At 37.8% G+C, this 22,881-nt stretch overlaps 5 protein-coding genes across 6 annotated transcripts in view; 3 read left to right on the top strand and 2 right to left on the bottom strand.

Moving 5' to 3' along the window:
* Positions 1-1,554, bottom strand: part of LOC117989149 (oxysterol-binding protein-related protein 1) — a 43,292-nt gene extending 41,738 nt beyond the window's left edge. For both annotated transcript variants that reach the window (XM_069505210.1, XM_069505214.1), the window contains exon 1: positions 1,090-1,554. In XM_069505210.1, coding sequence (XP_069361311.1) covers positions 1,090-1,231 — 142 coding nt within the window. In that variant the 5' untranslated portion in view covers positions 1,232-1,554. The remainder of the gene's footprint in view (positions 1-1,089) is intronic.
* The window catches only part of MED27 (mediator complex subunit 27), a 419,936-nt gene that overhangs the window by 12,428 nt on the left and 384,627 nt on the right, over positions 1-22,881 (top strand). The window lies entirely within an intron of this gene.
* Positions 1,781-8,660, top strand: LOC117988762 (zinc finger protein OZF-like). The gene is made up of 4 exons (XM_034975955.2): positions 1,781-2,357; positions 2,959-3,493; positions 4,993-5,139; positions 5,906-8,660. The coding sequence occupies exons 1-4, from the start codon at positions 1,991-1,993 to the stop codon at positions 6,216-6,218; spliced, it is 1,362 nt and encodes a 453-aa protein (XP_034831846.1). The 5' UTR covers positions 1,781-1,990; the 3' UTR covers positions 6,219-8,660.
* On the bottom strand, positions 6,791-11,029 carry LOC117988770 (17-beta-hydroxysteroid dehydrogenase 13-like). The gene is made up of 6 exons (XM_034975966.2): positions 10,787-11,029; positions 10,077-10,214; positions 9,024-9,215; positions 8,559-8,688; positions 7,987-8,163; positions 6,791-6,936 (listed from the first exon to the last, which is right to left on the bottom strand). Exons 1-6 carry the CDS (start codon positions 11,027-11,029, stop codon positions 6,791-6,793), a joined length of 1,026 nt encoding a protein of 341 aa, XP_034831857.1.
* Positions 11,055-22,881, top strand: part of LOC117988757 (armadillo repeat-containing protein 3) — a 22,339-nt gene continuing 10,512 nt past the window's right edge. The window contains exons 1-4 of the mRNA XM_034975940.2: positions 11,055-11,505; positions 12,122-12,349; positions 22,322-22,483; positions 22,584-22,808. Of these exons, the coding sequence (XP_034831831.1) occupies positions 11,362-11,505; positions 12,122-12,349; positions 22,322-22,483; positions 22,584-22,808 (759 nt within the window). The 5' untranslated portion in view covers positions 11,055-11,361. The remainder of the gene's footprint in view (positions 11,506-12,121; positions 12,350-22,321; positions 22,484-22,583; positions 22,809-22,881) is intronic.

Below are 22,881 nucleotides of genomic sequence, written 5' to 3'. Positions count from 1 at the left end.
TGAAAATCAATTTGACTTTGACTTTGACTTTGTTGTCTGTCTGTCTGTCAAGAAACCTACAGGGTACTTCTCGTTGACCTAGAATCATGAAATTTGGTAGGTAGGTAGGTCTTATAGCTGTCATTCGGGGAAAAATCTGAAAAGCGTGAATTTGTGGCTACATCACACAAAAAAATTAAATTGTGGTCATGAACAAATATAGCTATTTTCAACTTTCAAAGTAAGATTACTATACCAAGTGGGGTATCATATGAATGGGCTTTACTTGTACATTCTAAAACAGATTTTTATTTATTTTTAGGCATAATAGTTTTTGATTTATCTTGCAAAATTGTCGAAAAAATACGACTGTACTACGGAACCTTCGGTGTGCGAGCCTGACTCGCACTTAGCCAGTTTTTTTATTTTTATTTATTGGCCACAGAATTTTCAGCTAAGTACATTAAAATACACAGACCGCCATCTTCTGGAAACTGTAAAGTTTATATGAGGATGGAGTATTAAATATCACTTGCTTTAACGGTGAAGGAAAACATGATGAGGAAACCTGCATGCCTGAGAGTTCTCTATATTGTTTTTAAAGGTGTGTGAAGTCTGCCAATCCACACTTGGTCAGCGTGGTAGACTATGGATAAAACTGTTCTCATTTGAGAGGTGACCATGATGTTGATTGACCAGATGACAAAGCTAAACTTAGTTGTGCAATCTAAATATATAAAAGGAAAAGGTGACTGACTGACTGATCTATCAACCCACAGCTCAAACCACTGGATGGATCGGACTGAAATTTGGCATGCAGATAGCTATTGTGACGTAGGCATCCGTTAAGAAAGGATTTTTGAAAATTCAACCCCTAAGGGGGTGGAAAATAGGGGTTTGAAGTTTGTATGGTCCACGCGGACGAAGTTGCGAGCATAAGCTAGTTCGATATGTTTCATTATCATTCCAAAAATTTCACTTTACCTACTTAGTTTAAAAGTTAGGTAGTATTCTAAAATAACACAATAATCATTTTTATCTATGGAATAGGTAGTCCCCGCCCGCGAAGCCGGGGCGGGTCAATATACTTAGTAGCAAATATTATCTTACCTTTGCAGTTGATGTCCAAAGTTAATTTTCCTTCTCTTTTCTCATCTAAAAGTGCTTTAACTACAGTTAACTCTCCATGTCGCGCAGAGTACAGCAGAGATTCTTCTGCTTCGAAATTAGAATTCTCTCCTCTAGAGGACATCTTATAAACTGCTAAAACAAGCTTTAATGAAGATTCTTGAATTATACATCTATTATTTTAAATAGGTAGATCATGTATTCCGTTTGCCTACATCTAAATAGTAGGTAGGTTCTAATTAACCACTGTGCACTGATCTGGAATATCGTATACGTACGCAACCTTGCAAACTCGAGGTTGGTAATTAATATCTTTGAAAAATAGTATTTTTATTTTTTGCAGGTACATATAGGTAATATTCAAACGGTATATTGCGCCTTGCGAGTTGCGGATTTTGGATTGGATTATTTATTAGTTCACAACCGTGACAGAAGTGACACAGTGACACAAATATTCGTTTAATAATTTTACTTATAAAAATCTAACCTGTTTATACTTTAAATGCTATTCATTGTCTACTGTAGGCATAGACAATTTGGATTAAACTTTTGAACGAATGTATAATTTTGAAATTTGCCGTCAACATTGTTTACTCATATGTCATTGGCATTACAAAGTACTCTGTGGTCATTGGTCAACACTCAACTGTCAAGTGTCAATTGCCACCAACTGTCAAAATCATAAAGTCAACTTGTCAAGTAGTAAATGAAAACAAATTTTTTACTTGAGTTTGAAAACCTTATTCATCTAAGCTTATGGCTTATTTTCATTTACTGAAAGCCACAAAAAACAAAATAAGAAGAAAACTTTTTCTGGTCGGTGTTCAGTTAAGTTTATTTGTAAAAGCAATATATACCTACCTACATATAAAGTTTGTAGAAAATGACCGTTAACGTGCAGAACTGTTGCCGCATCTGCTTAGACATTGAGTCCAGGCATGTGTCGATACTAGAGCCCTCGATAAACCTGCATATAAAATCGTGTCTTCCTATAAATATTTCTGAAAACGATGATCTTCCTAAAGGCATATGCGAGTCCTGTGTGTCACAGTTGAATGAGTTTTATAATTTCCAATTGAACGCCCGCTGTTCGCAAGATTGGTTGGAGTCAGCTTTACAAGAAAAGTCCAAAAAATCCGCAGAAACCAAAACACAGGTCCAACCTCTTCCTGACTCTGAGTACAACTCTGACTCACTGCTTGAGTTTCTCAATAACACAGAAAATATTGAGGAATATTTGAATAACTTGGGTAAGACAAAAATAATAATTAAGTAAGTTAACTTATTTAAAACTTAATGAATGTTTAAATAAGTTTTCAGCTAAAACTTTCAACTGCCTGGTGCAGCAGGCTTCATTAATCCTAAGCATTAGTATAACTATATTAAACAACTATAAGTATGCTGGCTTTGATTCCCAATAGGATAAAATGAAATGATTAAGTAGGTAACTACTTTTTATTTCAAATGTAAGTAAGTAAGTATATTATAATAAATTAGCTTATTCCAGCGTCTTCGCCCGCGTTCACTACACAAATTTCGAGCACCTATTTTCCCCCCTTAGGGGTTAAATTTTTAAAAATCCCTTAGCAGATGCCAACATCACAATAGCTATCTGCATGTAAAATTTCACTATCCTGTGGTTTGAGTTGTGTGTTGATAGATCAGTCAGTCAGTCAGTCAGCTTTTCCTTTTATATATAAAGATAAATAATTAATATGTAACATGTAGTATTTAAATTTTAAATGGACAAGATATATTTAAGGCTTATAATAAAATATATGAGGATTTCTACCAATCTTTCTAAGTTTATTAGTTACACTTTATTTTAGCAACAATTTTGTTTGTTTTCAGGTAAAGAAGACATTCCGTCTATAGTAAACATGCTAGACAGAACTGAAGGTACAGAGTCAACTAAACTCAATAACGGCAAAACCATCAAACTACCGAGCCCTAAAAAGAAAGAATCACCTAATAAATGCCAAACAACAAAAATGGACATTGATATATTAGATTCAGATATAAAAATATTTAAGGAAATAATGAAGAAATCAATACCAAGGAATGAAATTAAAAGTGTAGAAAAACTATCTTGTTTCGCTTGCAAAACTAAATTGGATACGATACAAAAGTTATCACATCATTTAAGTATTTGTGATAATGCTTTAAGGACTTGTGTATATTGTAATATATTGTTTGATTCTAAGCAAAAAATGAGAGAACACACTCTGTCACACTCGGTCGTAACACCTCTCACATGCAACTGTGGTAAAAGGTTTGATAGTAAAGAAAAGTTGGTGAGACATTGTAAGAACTGTGAAATTGATCATATAGCATCTATGGGCTTTGTTTATTCGTGTAAGCAGTGTGGAGAGACTTTTAATGAAAGGTCTGTATTTTTTTTTTTTTTTTAAATTCATGTACCTACTACTTATCCCTTGACTGCAAGCTCATCTGGTGGTAAGTGATTTTTTTTTTTTTTTTTTTTTTTTTTATTTTTAAAAAAGAATATTAGCCATATTAAATGACTAATATTCCCCTTTCCTCTCCAACTAAGCGTCAGGCTTGTGCTAGGAGTAGGTACCACAATAGTGCAACGGGCGGGTTTTGAACCGTCAACCTTTCGGTTTTCAGTCCACTCCTTTACCGATTGAGCTATTGAGGCTCTATATTTGCAGTCTATGCAGTCTAAGATGGTAGCAGGCTAACCTGGAAGGGGTATGGAAGTTTAATTAAACCCTTTGATTGTGGATTCAAACCTTTGGTGCATCATCATCATCCATTTGAATAAGGAGCTTACGTTTCGTACGCATATTGTGAAATGCTGCAAGAAAGCTTATAGAAATTTAGGTTTCTTACTTCGTACCGTCGGTGGCTTTACCAACATGAACGCTGTGGTCGCACTGTATAATGCGTTAGTTAGGAGTCAGTTGGAAGGGAACGCAGTCATTTGGTCTCCGCATGAGACTAAATATAGACTCATGTTGGAGCGGGTGCAAAACAAATTTGCTAGGTTCCTCTACCTGAAGCTGTATGGGGTATACCCGTTCTACCCCTTAATGTATCCTACGTTATTTGTTTTAGGTATGGTCGGGTACAATGAGCTGAGAGTTAGGCGGGAACTAGCACTTGTTACATATATTTTTAAAGTAATAAGAGGGGCGCTGCATAGCCCGGATGTTTTAGGGCAAGTCAGGTTTCTAGTCCCGGATGGATACGTGGGTCGGAGACGCAGGCCGCCGCTGCTGTGGGTACCGGTGGGGCGCACCAGCCTGCTCAGCAAGGCGCCGCTGACGCGCGCGCTTCGCACCCTTAACGTCATAGCGGGGAAAACTGACCTGTTTTGTTGTGCTCTGAGTGAATTCACAAGAGTTGCATTGGGGACTATCTGCTACGATAGTGGGGGTTTAATATAAGTTTTTTTTTAATTTTTAGTTTAATATATTAATTAGATTTAGATAATATTTAAGGCTTAATCTAGTGCATTAGGACCATTTCCTGTAATGCTAGATCTAAAGAGTTGAATAAATAAATAAATAAATAAATAAATAAATCATGATCAACCCATTGCTGGCTCATATAGAGCACGGGTCTCCTCTCAGAGTGAGAAGGGTTTTGGCCATAGTCTACCATGCTGGCCATGTGCGGATTGGTAGACTTCACATACCTTTGAGAACATTATGGAGAACTCTCAGGCATGCAGTTTTCCTCACGATGTTTTCCTTCACCGTTAAAGCAAGTGATATTTAATTAATTAAAACGCACATAACTCCGAAAAGTTAGAGGTGTGTGCCCAGGATCGAAACCCCGACCTCCGATTAGAAGGCGAACATCCTAACCACTAGGCTATCACAGCTTTGGTTCGATACTTATAATTATGTTTATTAGGTTCCAACTGTACAAGCATGCTAAGGAACATGTCAAGAAGTCGGATGAAAGAATTTGTGATATATGTGCACATACATTTATAGGAGAGGGTGCTTTAGCTAAACACAGGAAAGAAGAACATGACAAAATGGATAATCTATTGTACAGGTAATATTTAGTACTCTGCTCATTATTCTCAACTAAGTATAGTCCGTACAAAATGACTTTTCACACTCCATTTTGACTATGGGTCAACTGTCATGTCAAAAGTATGGTTCACCGTTTAAAATAAAGACTAAAATCGTACTTTTGACGTGAAATCTATGTATATAAAAGTACAGGCTGATTGACTGACTGACTGATATATCAATGCACATCTCTAACTACTGGACAGATTGGGCTGAAATTTGGCATGCAGATAGGATCTTATGACCTAGATATTCGCTAAGAAAGGATTTTTGAAAATTCAACTCCTAACGGCGATTACGCGCTGCACTTCCGTCATCCGAGTTCTATCCGTCATCCGTGAGAATACAAGCGACATAAGCTCCCAAAGATAACCAAAACAGAACGTATTTTCACGGACTCGGATCGGATGAGTGCGTAACCACCGTAAGTTGGTAAAATAGGGATTTGAAATTTTTGTAGTCCACGCGAAACAGAGAAATATTTTAGCTTTGCAGTCAAAACTAAATCCATACTAATATTATAAATGCGAAAGTGTGTCTGTCTGTCTGTCTGCTAGCTTTTCACGGCTCAACCGTTCAACCGATTATGACGAAATTTGGTACAGAGATAGCTTGCATCCCGGAGAAGGACATAGGCTACTTTTTATCTCGGAAAATTGAAGAGTTCCCACAAGATTGTTAAAAACCTAAATCCACGCGGACGAAGTCGCGGGCATCAACAAGTAAAATATAAATAAATATTCCAGGTGTAAATTGTGTAGTTTCACATCGCCGGATCGCAAGAAAATATTCCGTCATGTTCAAAAGCACACACAGGCAAAGGAATCCATTAGACATTTATGCGAATCTTGTGGCCGTAGTTTCGCCAACCAATCAACTCTGAGGAACCATTCGCTCCAACATGCGCCAAAATGTTTCAAGTGCCATATTTGTCACAAAGGATTCACGGATGTGAAAATGAGAGATGACCACGTGTTGGAACACATTGAAATGGTCATGTGTGAAAAGTGTGGCCAATCTGTTAATAGCTATAAGTTGGCTGAGCATGTTTGTCTATAAACCTGGTCAAAATTGCTGATAAATCAGAGGAAATGTATACAAGAAGCATTCACAAACATTTGCCCAAATTATTTGGCCAATATTACTAATTACTCCGCTTTGCCAATTTGAATCCAAAATTCACCAAAGTGCCAAGTGACAATGAGGGATAAAAAGAATCGCGATATGCTAGATATAAAGAGCCTTCCAAATGTTTGTGCAAATAATATGGCCACAGTGTTTGGCATGTTGAAAGTTGGATCATTATTTTTCCAACTTCTAGAGGAAGATGCGTCTAACTTTCTAATGTGAAGAAAGTGTACTGAAAGTGGAAAAATTGTTTTATACTTACTCAAAACTCAAAAGTATAAATTTTTGATACAATTAAAAGAAAATTAATAATAATTTCATTTAATTATTTATTTATTAAAACAATAGAACTTAAACTCTTGAACTACAAAGTAATGTAAATATTATAAGACAGAATTGTTATTTTACCACTAACTAGATATCTCTAAAACATTAACATCGACAATTTTGAAAATACACAGAAAAACTATAAGAACGTGAATAAGCTTAGTTATTTTAGTATTTTAGCAGAAACAAAACCAGCCCCGATGTCCGAAATTGAAGAAATCAGCGAAAATGATCCTTATCCTGTACGGCATAAGGTTATTAAGGTCTATGAGCGACTTCATCAGTGAAGGTATGCTGATACACCTCTTGTTTTTACGAATGCCTGCGAAAATTAAAAAGAAACAATGTGGCTAATTCCTTTGTACACAATCTCTAAACTAAACTAAAATATCACGTCTAAATGTATTGCTATTCCTTTCATAATGTTGCTTGCGGAAAAGGAAAGCACTAGATTTAGACCTGCTAATTTAGTTTAGTTTAGAGATTGTGTACTAGAGAATCGGCCCCAATGTCAAAGTAGCGGAAGCTGACTGACTGACTGATCTTTCAACGCACAGCTCAAACTACTGGCTGAAATTTGGCATGCAGATAGCTATTTTGACGTAGACATCCGCTAAGAAAGGATTTTTGAAACTTCAACCCTTAACGGCGATTACGCACTGCACGTCCGTCATCCGAGTTCTTTCCGTCATCCGTGAGAATACCAGCGATTATCTACGTCATATTATTATGTCATACGCTCCCGCCTCCCATACAAAACAAAAAGGAGCGTATTTTCACGGACTCTGATCGGATGAGTGCCTAACCGCCGTTAGGGGCTAAAATAGGGGGTTGAAATTTGTGCAGTCCACGTGGATGAACTCGCGGGATAAGCTAGTATATGATAAACTAGCTGACCCGCCCCGGCTTAGCTCGTGTGCAATTTAGAAAATCGAGGTGCGGGTTCAATTTCCAAAAATCCTGAAACACGTATTTCTTCATTTGTAACCGAAAACCTAAATACCGATTTTCATGCAAATAACTTGAAAAATGACGGACTTTCATAGAAACTTTCATCCCCTATTTAACCCCCTTGGTATGAGAATTTTCAAAAAATGTGAAATACGTATTTTTTATTTTTAACCGAAAGCTTAAATACCAATTTTCATCGATGTAACTTCAAAAATTACGGACTTTCATACAAACTTTCTATCCCCCATTTAACCCACTTTTCATAAAACACTACATAAACAGGCTGAAAAATTATGCTGTTCTGCATAATATTCCTGTGATGCCAATAATAACTTTTTCAGATAAATAACAATTTCTTACGGAAAATGGGGTATATAGTAATATTTTAAATAGGCCGAAAAAGTTCGACCAGTAAATATACCTTCAATTATAACTCTCGCGGCCTCTTGCGCGGTGATCTCAGAATACCAGTAGACAAACCGATGGGTCGGTGGCGGGTAGAGACCCGTGGAGATAGACGCCAAATAAACTGATGTGGTGTTTATGTTCTTAGTCCACGTGTCTAGGCGGAGCTCTTCGCTCAGCGAGTCCATTAAACCTGAATAAATATGGTGAAAAAGTAGTTTCTTTATCGGAATAGAAGTATAATCATTGGCATTTCGAAATTAAAAAATTGGTCCTTCGAGCCGGATCATTTGCTCTTGCTCAATTTTTTTAATCTCAATAGTAAACCGATTTCACTCAGGTGTGATTGTGGTCAAGCGTGTGTCTATCATCATCATCATTATTGTCAACCGATAAACGTCCACTGCTGGACATAGGTCTCTTGTAGGAACTTTTCCACACACCACAGTCTCTAAAAAAGTCTGGTTCTTCTGGTAGAAAAAAGACTGAGAAGCACTAGTAAAAGTTTATTTGGATAAAAATTCTTTTTATTTCTATTTCAATCAAAATTAATTGATCTAAACTATTAATTTGAAGATGAATATATACCTCTAAGTCCAAACTTGGCCGCGCAGTAAGGTACCATATCAGCACAGGGCATCAGACCAGCGCTGGAGTTGATGGCAACTATGTGTCCTTGTCTACGCTCTATCATATTTGGCAAAAAAGCTTGGATGACCTGAAAAAAATCTTCATTCATTCTTTTTCTGAATTTGAAATCTAACATCATCATGATCAATCCATCGTCGGCCCACAAGTGAGTACGTGTCTCCTCGCAGAATGAAAAGAGGCCATAGTCTACAATGCTAGATCATTGCGGATTGCAGGCTTCAAACGCTTTTGAGAACACTATGGAGAACTCTCAGGCATGCAGGTTTCCTCACGATGCTATCCTTCACTGTTCATGCAATGCAAGCAAGGATATATTTCGAAGAGTGTGCTCAGGAACTTTTCGATCGTCGTGCGAGTTTCCATCCATATGTCGTCACAACAAATAATCATGATGAAGCTTACCCAAAAATGTGCCAAAAGGTTGACCTCAACGAGTCTAGCTACAGTCTCGGGTCGTAAGTTCGTTAGCGGTGCACAGGTCAGAGCACCCGCGTTGCTCACGACTATAGAAATATCCGTCAGTTGCCGCCGCATGCGCGCCGCCAGAGCTAACACTTGATCTCGTACTGTTACATCTACTGTGTAGCCGAAACACTGGAATGTAACGAAGATTAAACCTCAACGAGTCTACCTACAGTCTCGGGTCGTAAGTTAGTTAGCGGTGCGCAGGTCAGAGCACCCGCGTTGCTCACGACTATAGAAATATCCGTCAGTTGCCGCCGCATGCGCGCCGCCAGAGCTAACACTTGATCTCGTACTGTTACATCTACCGTGTAGCCGAAACACTGGAATGTAACGAAGATTAAACCTCAGCGAGTCTAGCTACAGTCTCGGGTCGTAAGTTAGTTAGCGGTGCGCAGGTCAGTGCACCCGCGTTGCTCACGACTATAGAAATATCCGTCAGTTGTCGCCGCATGCGCGCCGCCAGAGCTAACACTTGATCTCGTACTGTTACATCTACCGTGTAGCCGAAACACTGGAATGTAACGAAGATTAAACCTCAGCGAGTCTAGCTACAGTCTCGGGTCGTAAGTTAGTTAGCGGTGCGCAGGTCAGTGCACCCGCGTTGCTCACGACTATAGAAATATCCGTCAGTTGTCGCCGCATGCGCGCCGCCAGAGCTAACACTTGATCTCGTACTGTTACATCTACCGTGTAGCCGAAACACTGGAATGTAACGAAGATTAAACCTCAGCGAGTCTAGCTACAGTCTCGGGTCGTAAGTTAGTTAGCGGTGCGCAGGTCAGAGCACCCGCGTTGCTCACGACTATATAATTTGGGATAAATACAGAGAAACAGTCACCAGAAACAAGTCTTTTAAAGTTTTACTATCATAACGTTTCATTGAAAAGTTATTGCGATACGTATAGGTACTTCCGTTCGAAAACCTTTGTAAGATTAATTAAATACAGGTAGGTACATATATATATATGTATAAGTTAGGTGGGATATTACATCTCCATCCTTCTTCCTGATTTCATTAACGACGGCATTGTTTCGTCTGGCATCAATATCCCAGCATACGACTGTGGCACCCAACTCTGCGAACTGAATTGCCAGCTCTCGTCCAATCCCTCCACCTGCGCCAGTTATCTGAAAGAATTTATTGAATGCCTTGTCATTCTTCTACTGTCTATAATAAATAACGACTTTATATTATTATATTTTGAACTAGCAGATGCCCGCGTGGAATTAGGTTTTGTAAAAACCCCGTGGGAACTCTTTATAAATAATATCTGTCCCTGAAGTCAGTTCGTGCACGCGCCGCGGTCAATCGCGGCGCGTGCGCGAACTGAATCCCTTGAAAAAGGACCCCGGATGGGTTCGAAACTAGTCGGGCTAACGTCGACTACACCTGAGTACAGCCGGGATAGACATTATTTATAACTCTTTGACTTCCGGGATAAATTAGCCTATGTCACTCTCTAGGTCTATATGCATGCAAAAAATCACGGCGATTCGTTACTCCATTGCGACGTGATTAAAGGACAAACCAACAAACAAACACACTTTCGCATTTATAATAAGGGTACTTACTGATTTACTTAGTGTAGGCAGCTGAAGCGAGCTTTGTTTAAGTTTCTACTTGGTACCTAAATGTTAAATTGCTTTCTTAAATTCTTTCATCAATGTTTTAGTTTTAAGTAGGTAGGACTTTTTCATACCAATACAGTTTCTCCATATAAACTCTTCATCGCAGGCGGTATGAATACTCTGAACACCGCCATTGCACACGTGGAACAAATCTTTACAATCAGCACGAAAGCGTCGAGGGCCCAAAGAGGAGCTGTGACCAATCCGCCCAACCGCCCACCGCCCCACCAGGGCAGTATCCATACTTCCTGAAGAGCTCTAAACTTGCGAGCTATAAAACCTATACAACGCACAAATATATTTCTCCTACGCATAAAGTTTATATAAATCTAAATTCAACACAAACTACAAAGTATAAATAAATCATAAATCTACAAACTTGACAGTTATGTTTGAAAAGCAGAGTCAAAATCATTTTTAAAACCTTAATCTAAAAATATAAATAATGGCTGGAATTATCTAAAAGAGGATTGTTGACAAAAAACTCCTTCGTAGAATTCATTTACTCTTTGCAGTTCAAGGGTCATAATTTTGACGCTTTAATGTCAGAAATGAATGCTTCAAAATCTGTGACAAATACATTTCCCACGATATATTTTCCTTGATTTATGAATGAAAAAAAGCTTCTAACTAAGAGTTTGAAAATATGGCAAAACCTCTGCAAAAGGATAGGGAGAACCGTTCCGCCGAGAAGAAGGACTTTATATTCCATCCATATAACATCACGCCGGAGAGTGCTCATACCTCGATTCTACTCCTTGAATCCACTGAACCCGAAATATTATGTCAGGTGACGTCTTTCCATCGCTATTATTCAGACCTATTACTGTGTTGTATTATAAAATTAAAAGGTAACAACGTCTGCTCCAAACTACGTGAAGGTTCATCCATACACAGTCGCGTGCGACGGATACAGTGGATACAAAGCAGTTGGCACTTGGCTGACTTACATCGGAATTCATAGTCAAGATAGGGGCTTCTTTAGAGAATGATTCAGATGACTTTAACAACTTTAATGCATTGCATAAAAGTTGAATATGACACAATATGTCGTTTGAATCCTCATCTAAAGAAGCCCCTGTCTTGACTATGAATGCCGGTGTTAAACTACCTACGCTTGACACAAAACTACGGTGTAAAATAGAGCCGATTATTTTTTGATGTCAACTTAAACCAAATTTACATACCACATGGGGTTGAAATTAGTTTAATGAAAACAAAACACGGTGGAGATTTAGAGGGTTCTCGCCACCGGCCGCCACTTTTATGCCATAGTAAATAAAGTTTGAGTTGTCATAAAAAAGGGCGGCTTTCCCTTGACAGAAAGTAGGTTTTTGACTATACGTTACCAACTTTTTTTCGTCAGCAATAATCTACCATAGCAGTAAAACTATTAACTCTAATAGACCCTGCGAGCGATAACGAAGTTCGCAGCTCAAGAGATGCAAAATCGTTACGTGCTGTTCAACCTGAATGCTATCAAGTACATCCTGCCTCACATTGAGAGCCCCGAGTTGAACATCAAGCGGTTTGCGCTGAAAGCCCTCGCTCAGTTGTGTCAGCTGCCTCGTGGCCCAGAGCAGGTGCTGGCCGACCCGCAGAATCTAAGGAAGGTTGCTTTTCTGATAGGAAAGGTATGTTCTATGCCAGCTGACTCGCCCCGGCTTCGTAAGGGTACAAGTTACAAGTTGTAAACTTCCAAGGCGTTGAACACCAATCGGTTTGCGCTGAAGGCCCTCGCTCAGCTGTGTCAGCTGCTTCGCGGTCCGGAGCAGGTGCTGGCTGATCCGCAGAACGTGAGAAAAGTTGCTCGTTTTTATAGAAAGCTGTATTCCATGATCTATTGCTAAAAAACTAGCTAAACAGCCCTAGATTTGCAAGTATGGGCTTATCTGTTCGATTGATTGAGCACCCTGAGGTGAACATTAATCGTTTGCCACTGAAGTCTAATACGATTATAACTGACCCTAATCTGAGTAATTTAAGAAATTAAAATGGAAGCTTGCAAAGCGATTATCGTGGTAAAGTGATTTAGCGTTGCAGTACGATGCCTGTACAACCCGATTAGGGGTAGGTAAGGCTACATCGTAGTCTGCACTGCGTCAGGTGAATTCGTAATCGCCAATTTGTGGCAAGAGTTTGTGACGTTGTAAATTTTGAACTACTAACTAGCGTTTCGCTTTTAATAAAAATCAATTTTGTTCAAAGTATGTTGGTGCCACCTAGCATCAAGGTGCAGAACTACGCGTGGGTCGATGTTCAGAGTTCATTCGAGCCACAATAGATGGCGTTTGCTTCGTTGTCAATTGTCGTAAAAATAAAACAAAATAATTAAATAAAACCATAATATCATTTGTTTATTGTTAAGTCATTAACAAAACGGTTCTTATAATATATCCTTAGGTTCCGCAAATATTCAAAAATGAATTGGCTTCATGATCAAACTAAATGAGAGCGGCCACACTCGGGTTGCGTCTGGCAACACCGATTGGTGAGATTTAGAATTTTTCTGGAGTCAACATGTGAAGACGAATTTTTTCGTTCCAGGAAAATCTCACTCCTTTTCGCCCATGGCTTCGCCTGGGAAAATACAATAGTTATAAATTTAGTCATCCTAACGTATTTCAATGTTTCATCAATTATGGTGAGTGAAAAATCAAGTAATGTGGATTCGACAAAATGGCGGTTTGGTTAGAGAAAATCCTAATTTCATGATTTCCCTTTCAGTTCCAGTTATTTTACCTTCCCAAATAAATGAGGATAATGGGTTGTGGGTGGACTCCTGAAAACCATTGGTGGCCAGGAGTTCAATAGGTGAGTTGTGTTTGATCGGGAAAATTCCACGTGTCGAAATTTTCACACAGCACAAATTATAATCTTGTTTTTCTTTGTTACAGGGTTTTCCGTTTGCGTTTCCGTTTTTAGTTTTCGGTTTTCGTATTTCGCTTTCGTTTTCCGTATTTATTTCTTTTGCACATTCACGTTGGCAACTTAATTCTATGGATAAGACTTGGTGAAAATCTTTGTAATGAAACATTTCGGTTGTGAAGAATCAAGTTAAATCGAGTTTTGGGAGCTTGGCCGATGCCGTCCAGCTACCTTGCAGTCTTCGCACCTACAAGTAAGCAAATGTTTGTATCCTGGAACAGTTTAGTGAACCTTCTTAGTGTATGTGTACAGTAAGAACCCTGTCTTTACTACTGAGCTTTTATTTTGAAACAATTTTATGAATTTTACTGTGTCATTGTCTATTCCATGCCAATGGCATCTTAAATTTAAAACATAGATTTTATGTACTATCTACCTAAGGCATTCTAATGTATCTAAATTAAGTCTTGGCATTAAGCTAGAATAACTAAGCATTATTAGCCATCACTATGTATTAAGCGACCCCGGTAAAAGTTACATTAAAAACAATTTTGCCTAACATCTAGCAAATTTCATTTATAACACCTCATATACATTACAAGGGAGTCGACGGCTAGCTTCTATTCTTTACTAGGTAGATAGATCAAGTAAAGTAAATTATTATTTTCCTCTAATCTTTGTAAGGTGGTAGATTATTCCGTATCCGGGTATATTTCCATTCCGCCCAATTTACCACCCCTACAAATGGCGCCCGAACGTTTTTTTATATAGTTATTTCAGTATATTTTGAGAAATTTTGTGAATTTTATGAAATGTACTCCGCTGATTGTACAATTTTCTAAGTAGTGACACATTGCAAAGAGCACTAAGCTGTTTTTATGGTTAACTAACTAAATAATAACTAATAGTTAGAAATTTTGTTTGATAGTTTAAGTAATTTTCTGAGTATAGTCCAACATTGGTTTTTTTTCTTATTTAATTAACACATTATAAATGGTGCTTATGCCGTTCAATTATGTTATTTGACTTACCTTGGAGGTGTATAAGTGAATGTTTGCCTTCTGTTTAGTAATAAACATTGCTTAACTGAGTTGTTGTTGGGTATTGCTTTCAATAGTAAGTACATCTTATGTTTGAAAATTCCGGTAACTTAGTATAATTAAAGTTTTGAAACGCTATGTGCCGTTAACTAGTTACACACATACATTTATAAATACTAAGAGTTACAACTTGTGAAACTAAATATATAAACTATATTCAGAGATTACATTAAGTTCAAGTATGAAGTTATGAACAATTTTTTTTCAGTGACTTGATACTTCATTATTTTGTTGAAATTTTGTTTAGAGCTGTGTTAAGGTTATGATAAAAGCTACTTCACACACAAAACATGTTAAGTTTAATTGAATGCTGGTAGTTTAAAGTGACATTTAGAAACAGATTTTATTGTATTTTAGGTTATGTGTTAAAAGTGTAAAGTAACAGTCATCAAACCATTGCACAATCTCTTTGTTTTTTTTTTTTTTGAAAGATAATATGCTAGTCAGAGTTCATTGCAACTTTGCTGCCTGTTTACTTTTGTAATTGTAAAGGTTGTAACACACTGTGTACTCATAAAGGTGATACTGCACCTTACAATCATTTATTCAATTTTGGGAAGTTTTATTTTGTTATATTTTGTTTACTTTAGTAATAATATGTGCTTGTATTATTAACAAGATTTTGGAATAGGAACATAATTGATAAAATAGTTAGGATAGACTTAAGAATATTGTTTTTGTTGTGTATTTTGCTTGTGTATATTTAATAGTTTAAATAACTTCTTTTGTGTTTGTGTTTAACCAATTTGTATAAGGCTAAACATAGACAGTTACACAAGCTCGATATTTTGTTAAATGTGTTTTGACTTAACACAATGGAACAGACTTTTGCCCAGTTTCATTCACTTTTGAAGGACGAATTGTGTTATGAGGTATCCATTCGTTCCGAAACTCCAGCACCAACAGTGCTAGGTTTAAAGAAACAGTTAAAACAATTAATTCAGGAAATTCCTTCTGAATCAATTTTAGAGACGGATTTCTCTTCTGAAAGTGAGTTAGGGGTTATTACTAAAAAACTTCAAGACTTAGAAGATTTATTAAAAAAGTGTTCTGACACTAAAGATAGACATGCCCTCTGTAGGTCTAAAGCTTTAGCTTCACATTTGTACTTTAGAATTTTAAGAATACAGTGTTCCGAACTCAGCTTAATAAGTAGGAAGAGTGAATTACATACAAAGTTGCAGAGTTTGATTTCCAGATTAGATGCTGACAATGAGTCGTCTCACGACGAATCACTGGATTCCGAGAGTACCGCCGTTGACTGCACTGGTGATAAAAATGTTGCCAAGTGGAAGTTAAATTTCAACGGACAGGGTGATCCGCGCAGTTTCATCGAACGCGTTGAGGAATATAAAAGATCTTATGGCGTTTCAGATGGAAAATTATTTGTTTCTGCATTTCATCTTTTTACAGGCCGAGCATTGTTATGGTACAGAGGCAACAAATGTCAAGTTTCGTCTTGGTCAGAATTGAAAACTTTATTTTTAGAGGAATTTGATGCAGTAGATTATGACTACAGGTTGCTAGGTGAAATTCGAGCAAGAACACAAGGCTCTGAAGAACCTGTGTCTATCTATTTCGCTGTAATGTTTGGCATGTTTTCAAGGTTGTCAACACCACTTTCCGAAGAACAAAAGTTACAAATTTTATTACATAATATTCGCCCTTTTTACTCAGAACAATTAGCTCTTGTTGACATTAAGTCTGTCGCAATGTTGAAGGAAAAGTGTCGCAAACTAGAGGCTGCGAGGCAGCGTTCCGCCTTATTTTCTGAGCCTACTAACAGTAAGGCAACTTTAAGTTCAGAGTTTGCTTACAAACAAGTGACAAAACAGATAAACACACTTTCAGTCACACCTGCACCTAAGGTTGATACAAGTAAAGGCACTGATTTTACGAAAACAAATAAACAACTATGTTACAAGTGCGGCAAGGGTAACCATTCCTTTAAATTTTGCAGGACAGTTCCGAAATTTATTAGATGTTTTTCGTGTGGACGTCAGAACTTTACAGTAAAGACATGTCCAAGTTGTAGTAAAAAGGCGACTAGTAAACCCGCTCCGGACAAAAATTCAAAAAACTAATTAGTAAGAACTGTGCAGAGACACAAGTAAAGAACTTAGTCATTAACAACAAAACATCCCTTTTACCTGACACAGTTCTGTATTCAGTGGATAAACGAGACTTTAGGCCACATTTAAAGGTTTTTGTTGACGGTTTTGAGATTACAGGTTTACTAGATTCCGGTGCTTGCGCGTCAATTTTGGGTAACCAGGCGCACAAGGTTTTTTTGAAATTCGGTTATAAATTGCATAGCAGTGTTGATACCACATTTTCAGTGGCAAATGGAGACAAACTTGATTGCATGGGTTATATGTTTATTCCGATTACTTATAATTCCGTAACTCACATAATAAAATTTTTTGTAGTACCCTCTATAATAGCGGATGTTATTTTTGGCTGTGACTTTTGGAAAACATTTCAGTTAGCCCCTGGCATTTTTGATAATTTAGAATTAATTAAGGCACCTTCTCAATTTTACAATATTTGTGCGATTGATAATGAACAAATTCATACCATCACTTCTTTTGAAAACTTATCATCTCAACAGAAAGAATTAGCCCAGTCTGTAGTAAATAAATTTTTAGATATTTCTTCAACGAAAATTGGATTGGGTAGAACAAAATTAATTGAACATGTTATTGACACCGGTGATGCCTTGCCAATAAAAATAAAACAATATCCACTTTCTCCCGAAAAGAAGGAAGCTTTAAGTAAAGAGTTAGATAGGATGCTGGAAATGGACGTAGTTACTCCGAGTGAAAGCCCTTGGAATAACCCAGCAATTTTAGTGAAAAAGGCAAATGGAGACTGGAGATTTTGCCTAGATTGCAGGAAATTAAATTCAGTGACAAAGGGGGATTCATACTCAATACCGTACATTCCACAAATTCTAGATAGCTTGAAAGAGGCAAGGTTTTTATCATCGATTGATTTAAGTTCAAGTTTCTGGCAAATTCCGTTAGCTAACGACTCTCAGGAAAAAACCAGTTTTACAGTTCCTGGTAGAGGGTTATTCAAATTTAAAGTCATGCCGTTTGGCCTATGCGGTGCACCAGCACGACAGCAGAGGTTAATGGACCAGTTATTTAATCAAAATTTTTGTAGTGATATTGAAAATGGAATAGTATTTTGTTATATAGATGATATTGTTATTTGTTCTGCTGATTTCGAAACCCATTTAATTTTATTAAACAGAGTTCTGGATAAACTAAAAATGGCTCAACTATCCATAAATTTTGATAAATGTAATTTTTTTTCGAAACTCTTTGAAATATTTAGGGTATATAGTGGATGAATTTGGTTTACGCACAGATCCTGGAAAAGTTGCCGCAGTTTTGAACTTTCCGACCCCAAAAACTGCACAGGAGGTAAAGATTTTCCTAGGCACTTGTTCTTGGTACAGGCGCTTTATTAGAAATTTTTCAACCATCGCTGCACCACTCAATAGACTAACGAGTAAAGGAAAGAACGCACCTAAATTTGAGTGGAGCGAACAGGCAGAGGTAGCATTTAATACATTGAAGAATGCGTTGGTAACCGCACCTGTTCTTGCGGTACCGAATTTTGAAAAACCATTCAAAATACATTGTGATGCTTCTGCATATGGTGTTGGCGGTATGCTAACGCAAGAAACCGATGGTTGCGATCATCCCATTGCGTATGTCAGTAGGAGCCTAAATAAAAACGAAAGGAATTACAGCGCGACGGAACGCGAGGCTCTAGCTGTGATTTTTGCAGTGGAGAAATTTCAGGCTTATTTTGGTTCCAAGCCAGTCACAATTATCACAGACCATGCATCCCTAAAGTGGTTCTTAAATTTAGAAAATCCCTCAGGACGACTCGCCAGATGGGGTTGTAGATTATCACAGTATAATTTTGTTATCGAACATAGGAAGGGTTGTGATAATGTAGTTCCGGATACCTTGTCGAGACTCATACACGTAGATGTAGTTGGTGATCGTAATGATAAATCTAGTCAACAAGTTTTGGTAGATGACTGGTATGACAAAACATTTAATGGCTGTAAAATCAATCCAGCAAATTTTCCGAATTTTTGTATTTTAAACGATAAACTATATCGTTACAGTAAATGTAAATACCAGCTTCTCAGTGAGTTCGACTGGAAAGAGGTAGTCCACAAGAACGACATCATTAGTATTATGCAACAAAACCATGCAGATGCAACTGCAGGTCATTTTGGTGTGTTCAAAACTCATCGCAGATTATCCCTCAGATATTTTTGGCGTGGTATGTATAAGGACGTGGTTGAGTACGTTAAGAATTGTGATACTTGCTCTGCGTATAAACACACGACATCAGCCACTCCAGGTCTGCTAGGGAAGCCTAAAGTCTGCGAGAGACCTTTTCAGGTCATTTCGGCTGATTTAGTCGGACCTTTGCCTAGGTCTAAATCAGGATTTACATTTCTTTTTGTGGTGACGTGTTGTTTTTCGAAATATACAATGTTGTTTCCGTTACGGCGTGCCACAGGTGCCGCTGTTGTTAAAGCGCTAGAGAATTTTGTATTTTTGAACCATAGTGTTCCAGAGACTGTGATTGTGGACAATGGGTCCCAATTTACAGGATCTGAATTCCGTAATCTCATTAAGCGTTATAATATTCCGAAATTACACTACACACCACTGTACACTCCGCAAGTTAACCTTGTTGAGAGGTACAATAAGGTTGTTATGACTGCTGTAGCCGCTTTTGTGAAAGATAACCACAGGTCCTGGGACGAAAACCTGTACAAGATCCAGTTCGCCATAAACAGTGCGGTTAATGAATCCACTGGATTCTCCCCGTTCTTCCTTGTCCACGCTAGAGAACCGGTTTTAAATGGTTCCTTCTATAAGGACACGGATAAGGAGTACGAGGCCGGAATTCCAAGGGAGGAATACGCAGGAAAGTTTGGATCTTTGGAGGACATATTTGGTCAGGTTAGGAGAAATTTGTTTCAGGCTCATGCAGAGTATGCAACGCATTACAACTTAAGGCGTAGGTCTGCAAGCTATTCTGTTGGGGATATAGTGTGGAAAAAGACCTATCCACAAAGCGACGCTACAAATTTTTTCGCAGCTAAGCTGGCACCTAAGTATGAAAAGTGCAGGGTTGTCAAGGTTTTGTCACCTTTGGTTTACGAACTAGTTAGAGTAGCTGACAACCACCCAATAGGCACTTGGCATATTAAGGATATTAAGAAGTAGATATTTGCCATTACTTAGTTTGGTCTAAACTGTTTGAATATTTAAGTTATCAATATTCAATTAGGAATTTGTATGAGTGTAGTGATGTTCTGAGTTAACAGTTACATTACCATGGTTCAGTTGAGGATGAATGTAGTGGATGTATGTAGGGATGAATATGTGATGATGGGAATGCTTGTGGTAGACCAACCGGTTGAGAAAGTAAAAATGCAAATATCGTACTTTGGGGATAACGAAAAGGGGGGGTTTTGTGTTTTGTTTTCGTTTTCCTTCTAGATAATGGATCATTTCTGTTATTTTTCCGATTCTGTTCCGAGATCTATTTTCTAGGAGAGTTATTTCGTTTTTTTTTCTCATATTCCGATTTTGATTCGGTTTTATTTTTCCGAATGGGATAGAGAACGGTTGCCATATCAGATGGACCCGTTCACAACCAGATTTTCCGTATTTGTTGAGTAACAAATATTACGATGGTAGTTTAAAAGAGTGAACCACCGTAGGCCTAGACGCATTCTATCAGTCAGCTGAAGAATGATGCCAAGATGTTTCCACTCAAGTGTCTTAGACACCATGAAGTTTTTTTGTATATATTCTTTTTAGAAGTTAGGGTTGTGTAGTTAAGTATAATGTATAAAACCTTACACTGTTTTCAGTATATTTATTTTGTTAGACAATTTTCCTTGTTAGTAGTAGATGTGCGTTCACGCGTAACTTCTGTGTTTTTCTTGTTTGTTTCAGGCAAATTGTTAGTAGTTGTTGGATGACGCTGAGGGCAGCGTGGTTCAACCTGTTGAACCTTTTCGTAGGAGGGGAAGTATTGTGACGTTGTAAATTTTGAACTACTAACTAGCGTTTCGCTTTTAATAAAAATCAATTTTGTTCAAAGTATGTTGGTGCCACCTAGCATCAAGGTGCAGAACTACGCGTGGGTCGATGTTCAGAGTTCATTCGAGCCACAATAGATGGCGTTTGCTTCGTTGTCAATTGTCGTAAAAATAAAACAAAATAATTAAATAAAACCATAATATCATTTGTTTATTGTTAAGTCATTAACAAAACGGTTCTTATAATATATCCTTAGGTTCCGCAAATATTCAAAAATGAATTGGCTTCATGATCAAACTAAATGAGAGCGGCCACACTCGGGTTGCGTCTGGCAACACCGATTGGTGAGATTTAGAATTTTTCTGGAGTCAACATGTGAAGACGAATTTTTTCGTTCCAGGAAAATCTCACTCCTTTTCGCCCATGGCTTCGCCTGGGAAAATACAATAGTTATAAATTTAGTCATCCTAACGTATTTCAATGTTTCATCAATTATGGTGAGTGAAAAATCAAGTAATGTGGATTCGACAAAATGGCGGTTTGGTTAGAGAAAATCCTAATTTCATGATTTCCCTTTCAGTTCCAGTTATTTTACCTTCCCAAATAAATGAGGATAATGGGTTGTGGGTGGACTCCTGAAAACCATTGGTGGCCAGGAGTTCAATAGGTGAGTTGTGTTTGATCGGGAAAATTCCACGTGTCGAAATTTTCACACAGCACAAATTATAATCTTGTTTTTCTTTGTTACAGGGTTTTCCGTTTGCGTTTCCGTTTTTAGTTTTCGGTTTTCGTATTTCGCTTTCGTTTTCCGTATTTATTTCTTTTGCACATTCACGTTGGCAACTTAATTCTATGGATAAGACTTGGTGAAAATCTTTGTAATGAAACATTTCGGTTGTGAAGAATCAAGTTAAATCGAGTTTTGGGAGCTTGGCCGATGCCGTCCAGCTACCTTGCAGTCTTCGCACCTACAAGTAAGCAAATGTTTGTATCCTGGAACAGTTTAGTGAACCTTCTTAGTGTATGTGTACAGTAAGAACCCTGTCTTTACTACTGAGCTTTTATTTTGAAACAATTTTATGAATTTTACTGTGTCATTGTCTATTCCATGCCAATGGCATCTTAAATTTAAAACATAGATTTTATGTACTATCTACCTAAGGCATTCTAATGTATCTAAATTAAGTCTTGGCATTAAGCTAGAATAACTAAGCATTATTAGCCATCACTATGTATTAAGCGACCCCGGTAAAAGTTACATTAAAAACAATTTTGCCTAACATCTAGCAAATTTCATTTATAACACCTCATATACATTACAAGGGAGTCGACGGCTAGCTTCTATTCTTTACTAGGTAGATAGATCAAGTAAAGTAAATTATTATTTTCCTCTAATCTTTGTAAGGTGGTAGATTATTCCGTATCCGGGTATATTTCCATTCCGCCCAATTTACCACCCCTACAAGTTAATAGGCATATTCTAGGCAAGCGCGCTCAGACCTAGACTTACTCCTCTTAAAAAATCTGTCTGTATTTGAAACAGATAGAGGATATATTCGTACTGGAGTTTGCGTCGCTGGTGTTGTCGGAACTGACGAGGGAGCCCCTCGGCTGCGAGCAGCTGGTGTCAGCTAATATTCTGAGCAGTCTGTGCTCACGCATGAAGAACAGCCTCGATCCAGATGTTCAGAAGAATTGTTTACAGGTAGGTATTATATTATTATTCGCAAAAGAAGTGGGCACCTACAGAAAAATATGTATTCTAAGGTCATATACTTAGCCGAAACAAGAGCATATCTTTTCAGACCTTAAGCAATTTACTGGAAGATCCCATATGCGCTTCAGAAGTGACAAAGAACCAGCAGTTCAGTTGGCCGTCTATCCTGGCTCTGATGCAGAGCTCATACCTAGCGATACAGCACGCGGCGCTCAAGACCGTGGACCAGCTGATATGCCGGTACAAGGACCAAAACGTGCAGAGGACATTCCGCGCTTCTACTGGCGTGTTGGACCTTTGCGATATTTTGGAGGTGATCCTATTTCTATATTATAAGTAACTACTAATACTGAATACATATGAAGCTATACATCGTCGTAATTTGG

This window comes from Maniola hyperantus, chromosome 2 (genome assembly GCF_902806685.2).
Source record: "Maniola hyperantus chromosome 2, iAphHyp1.2, whole genome shotgun sequence".
Lineage (NCBI taxonomy): Eukaryota > Metazoa > Arthropoda > Insecta > Lepidoptera > Nymphalidae > Maniola > Maniola hyperantus.
Note: the sequence above shows the minus strand (reverse complement) of the source record. Positions and strands in the feature narration are given on the sequence as shown.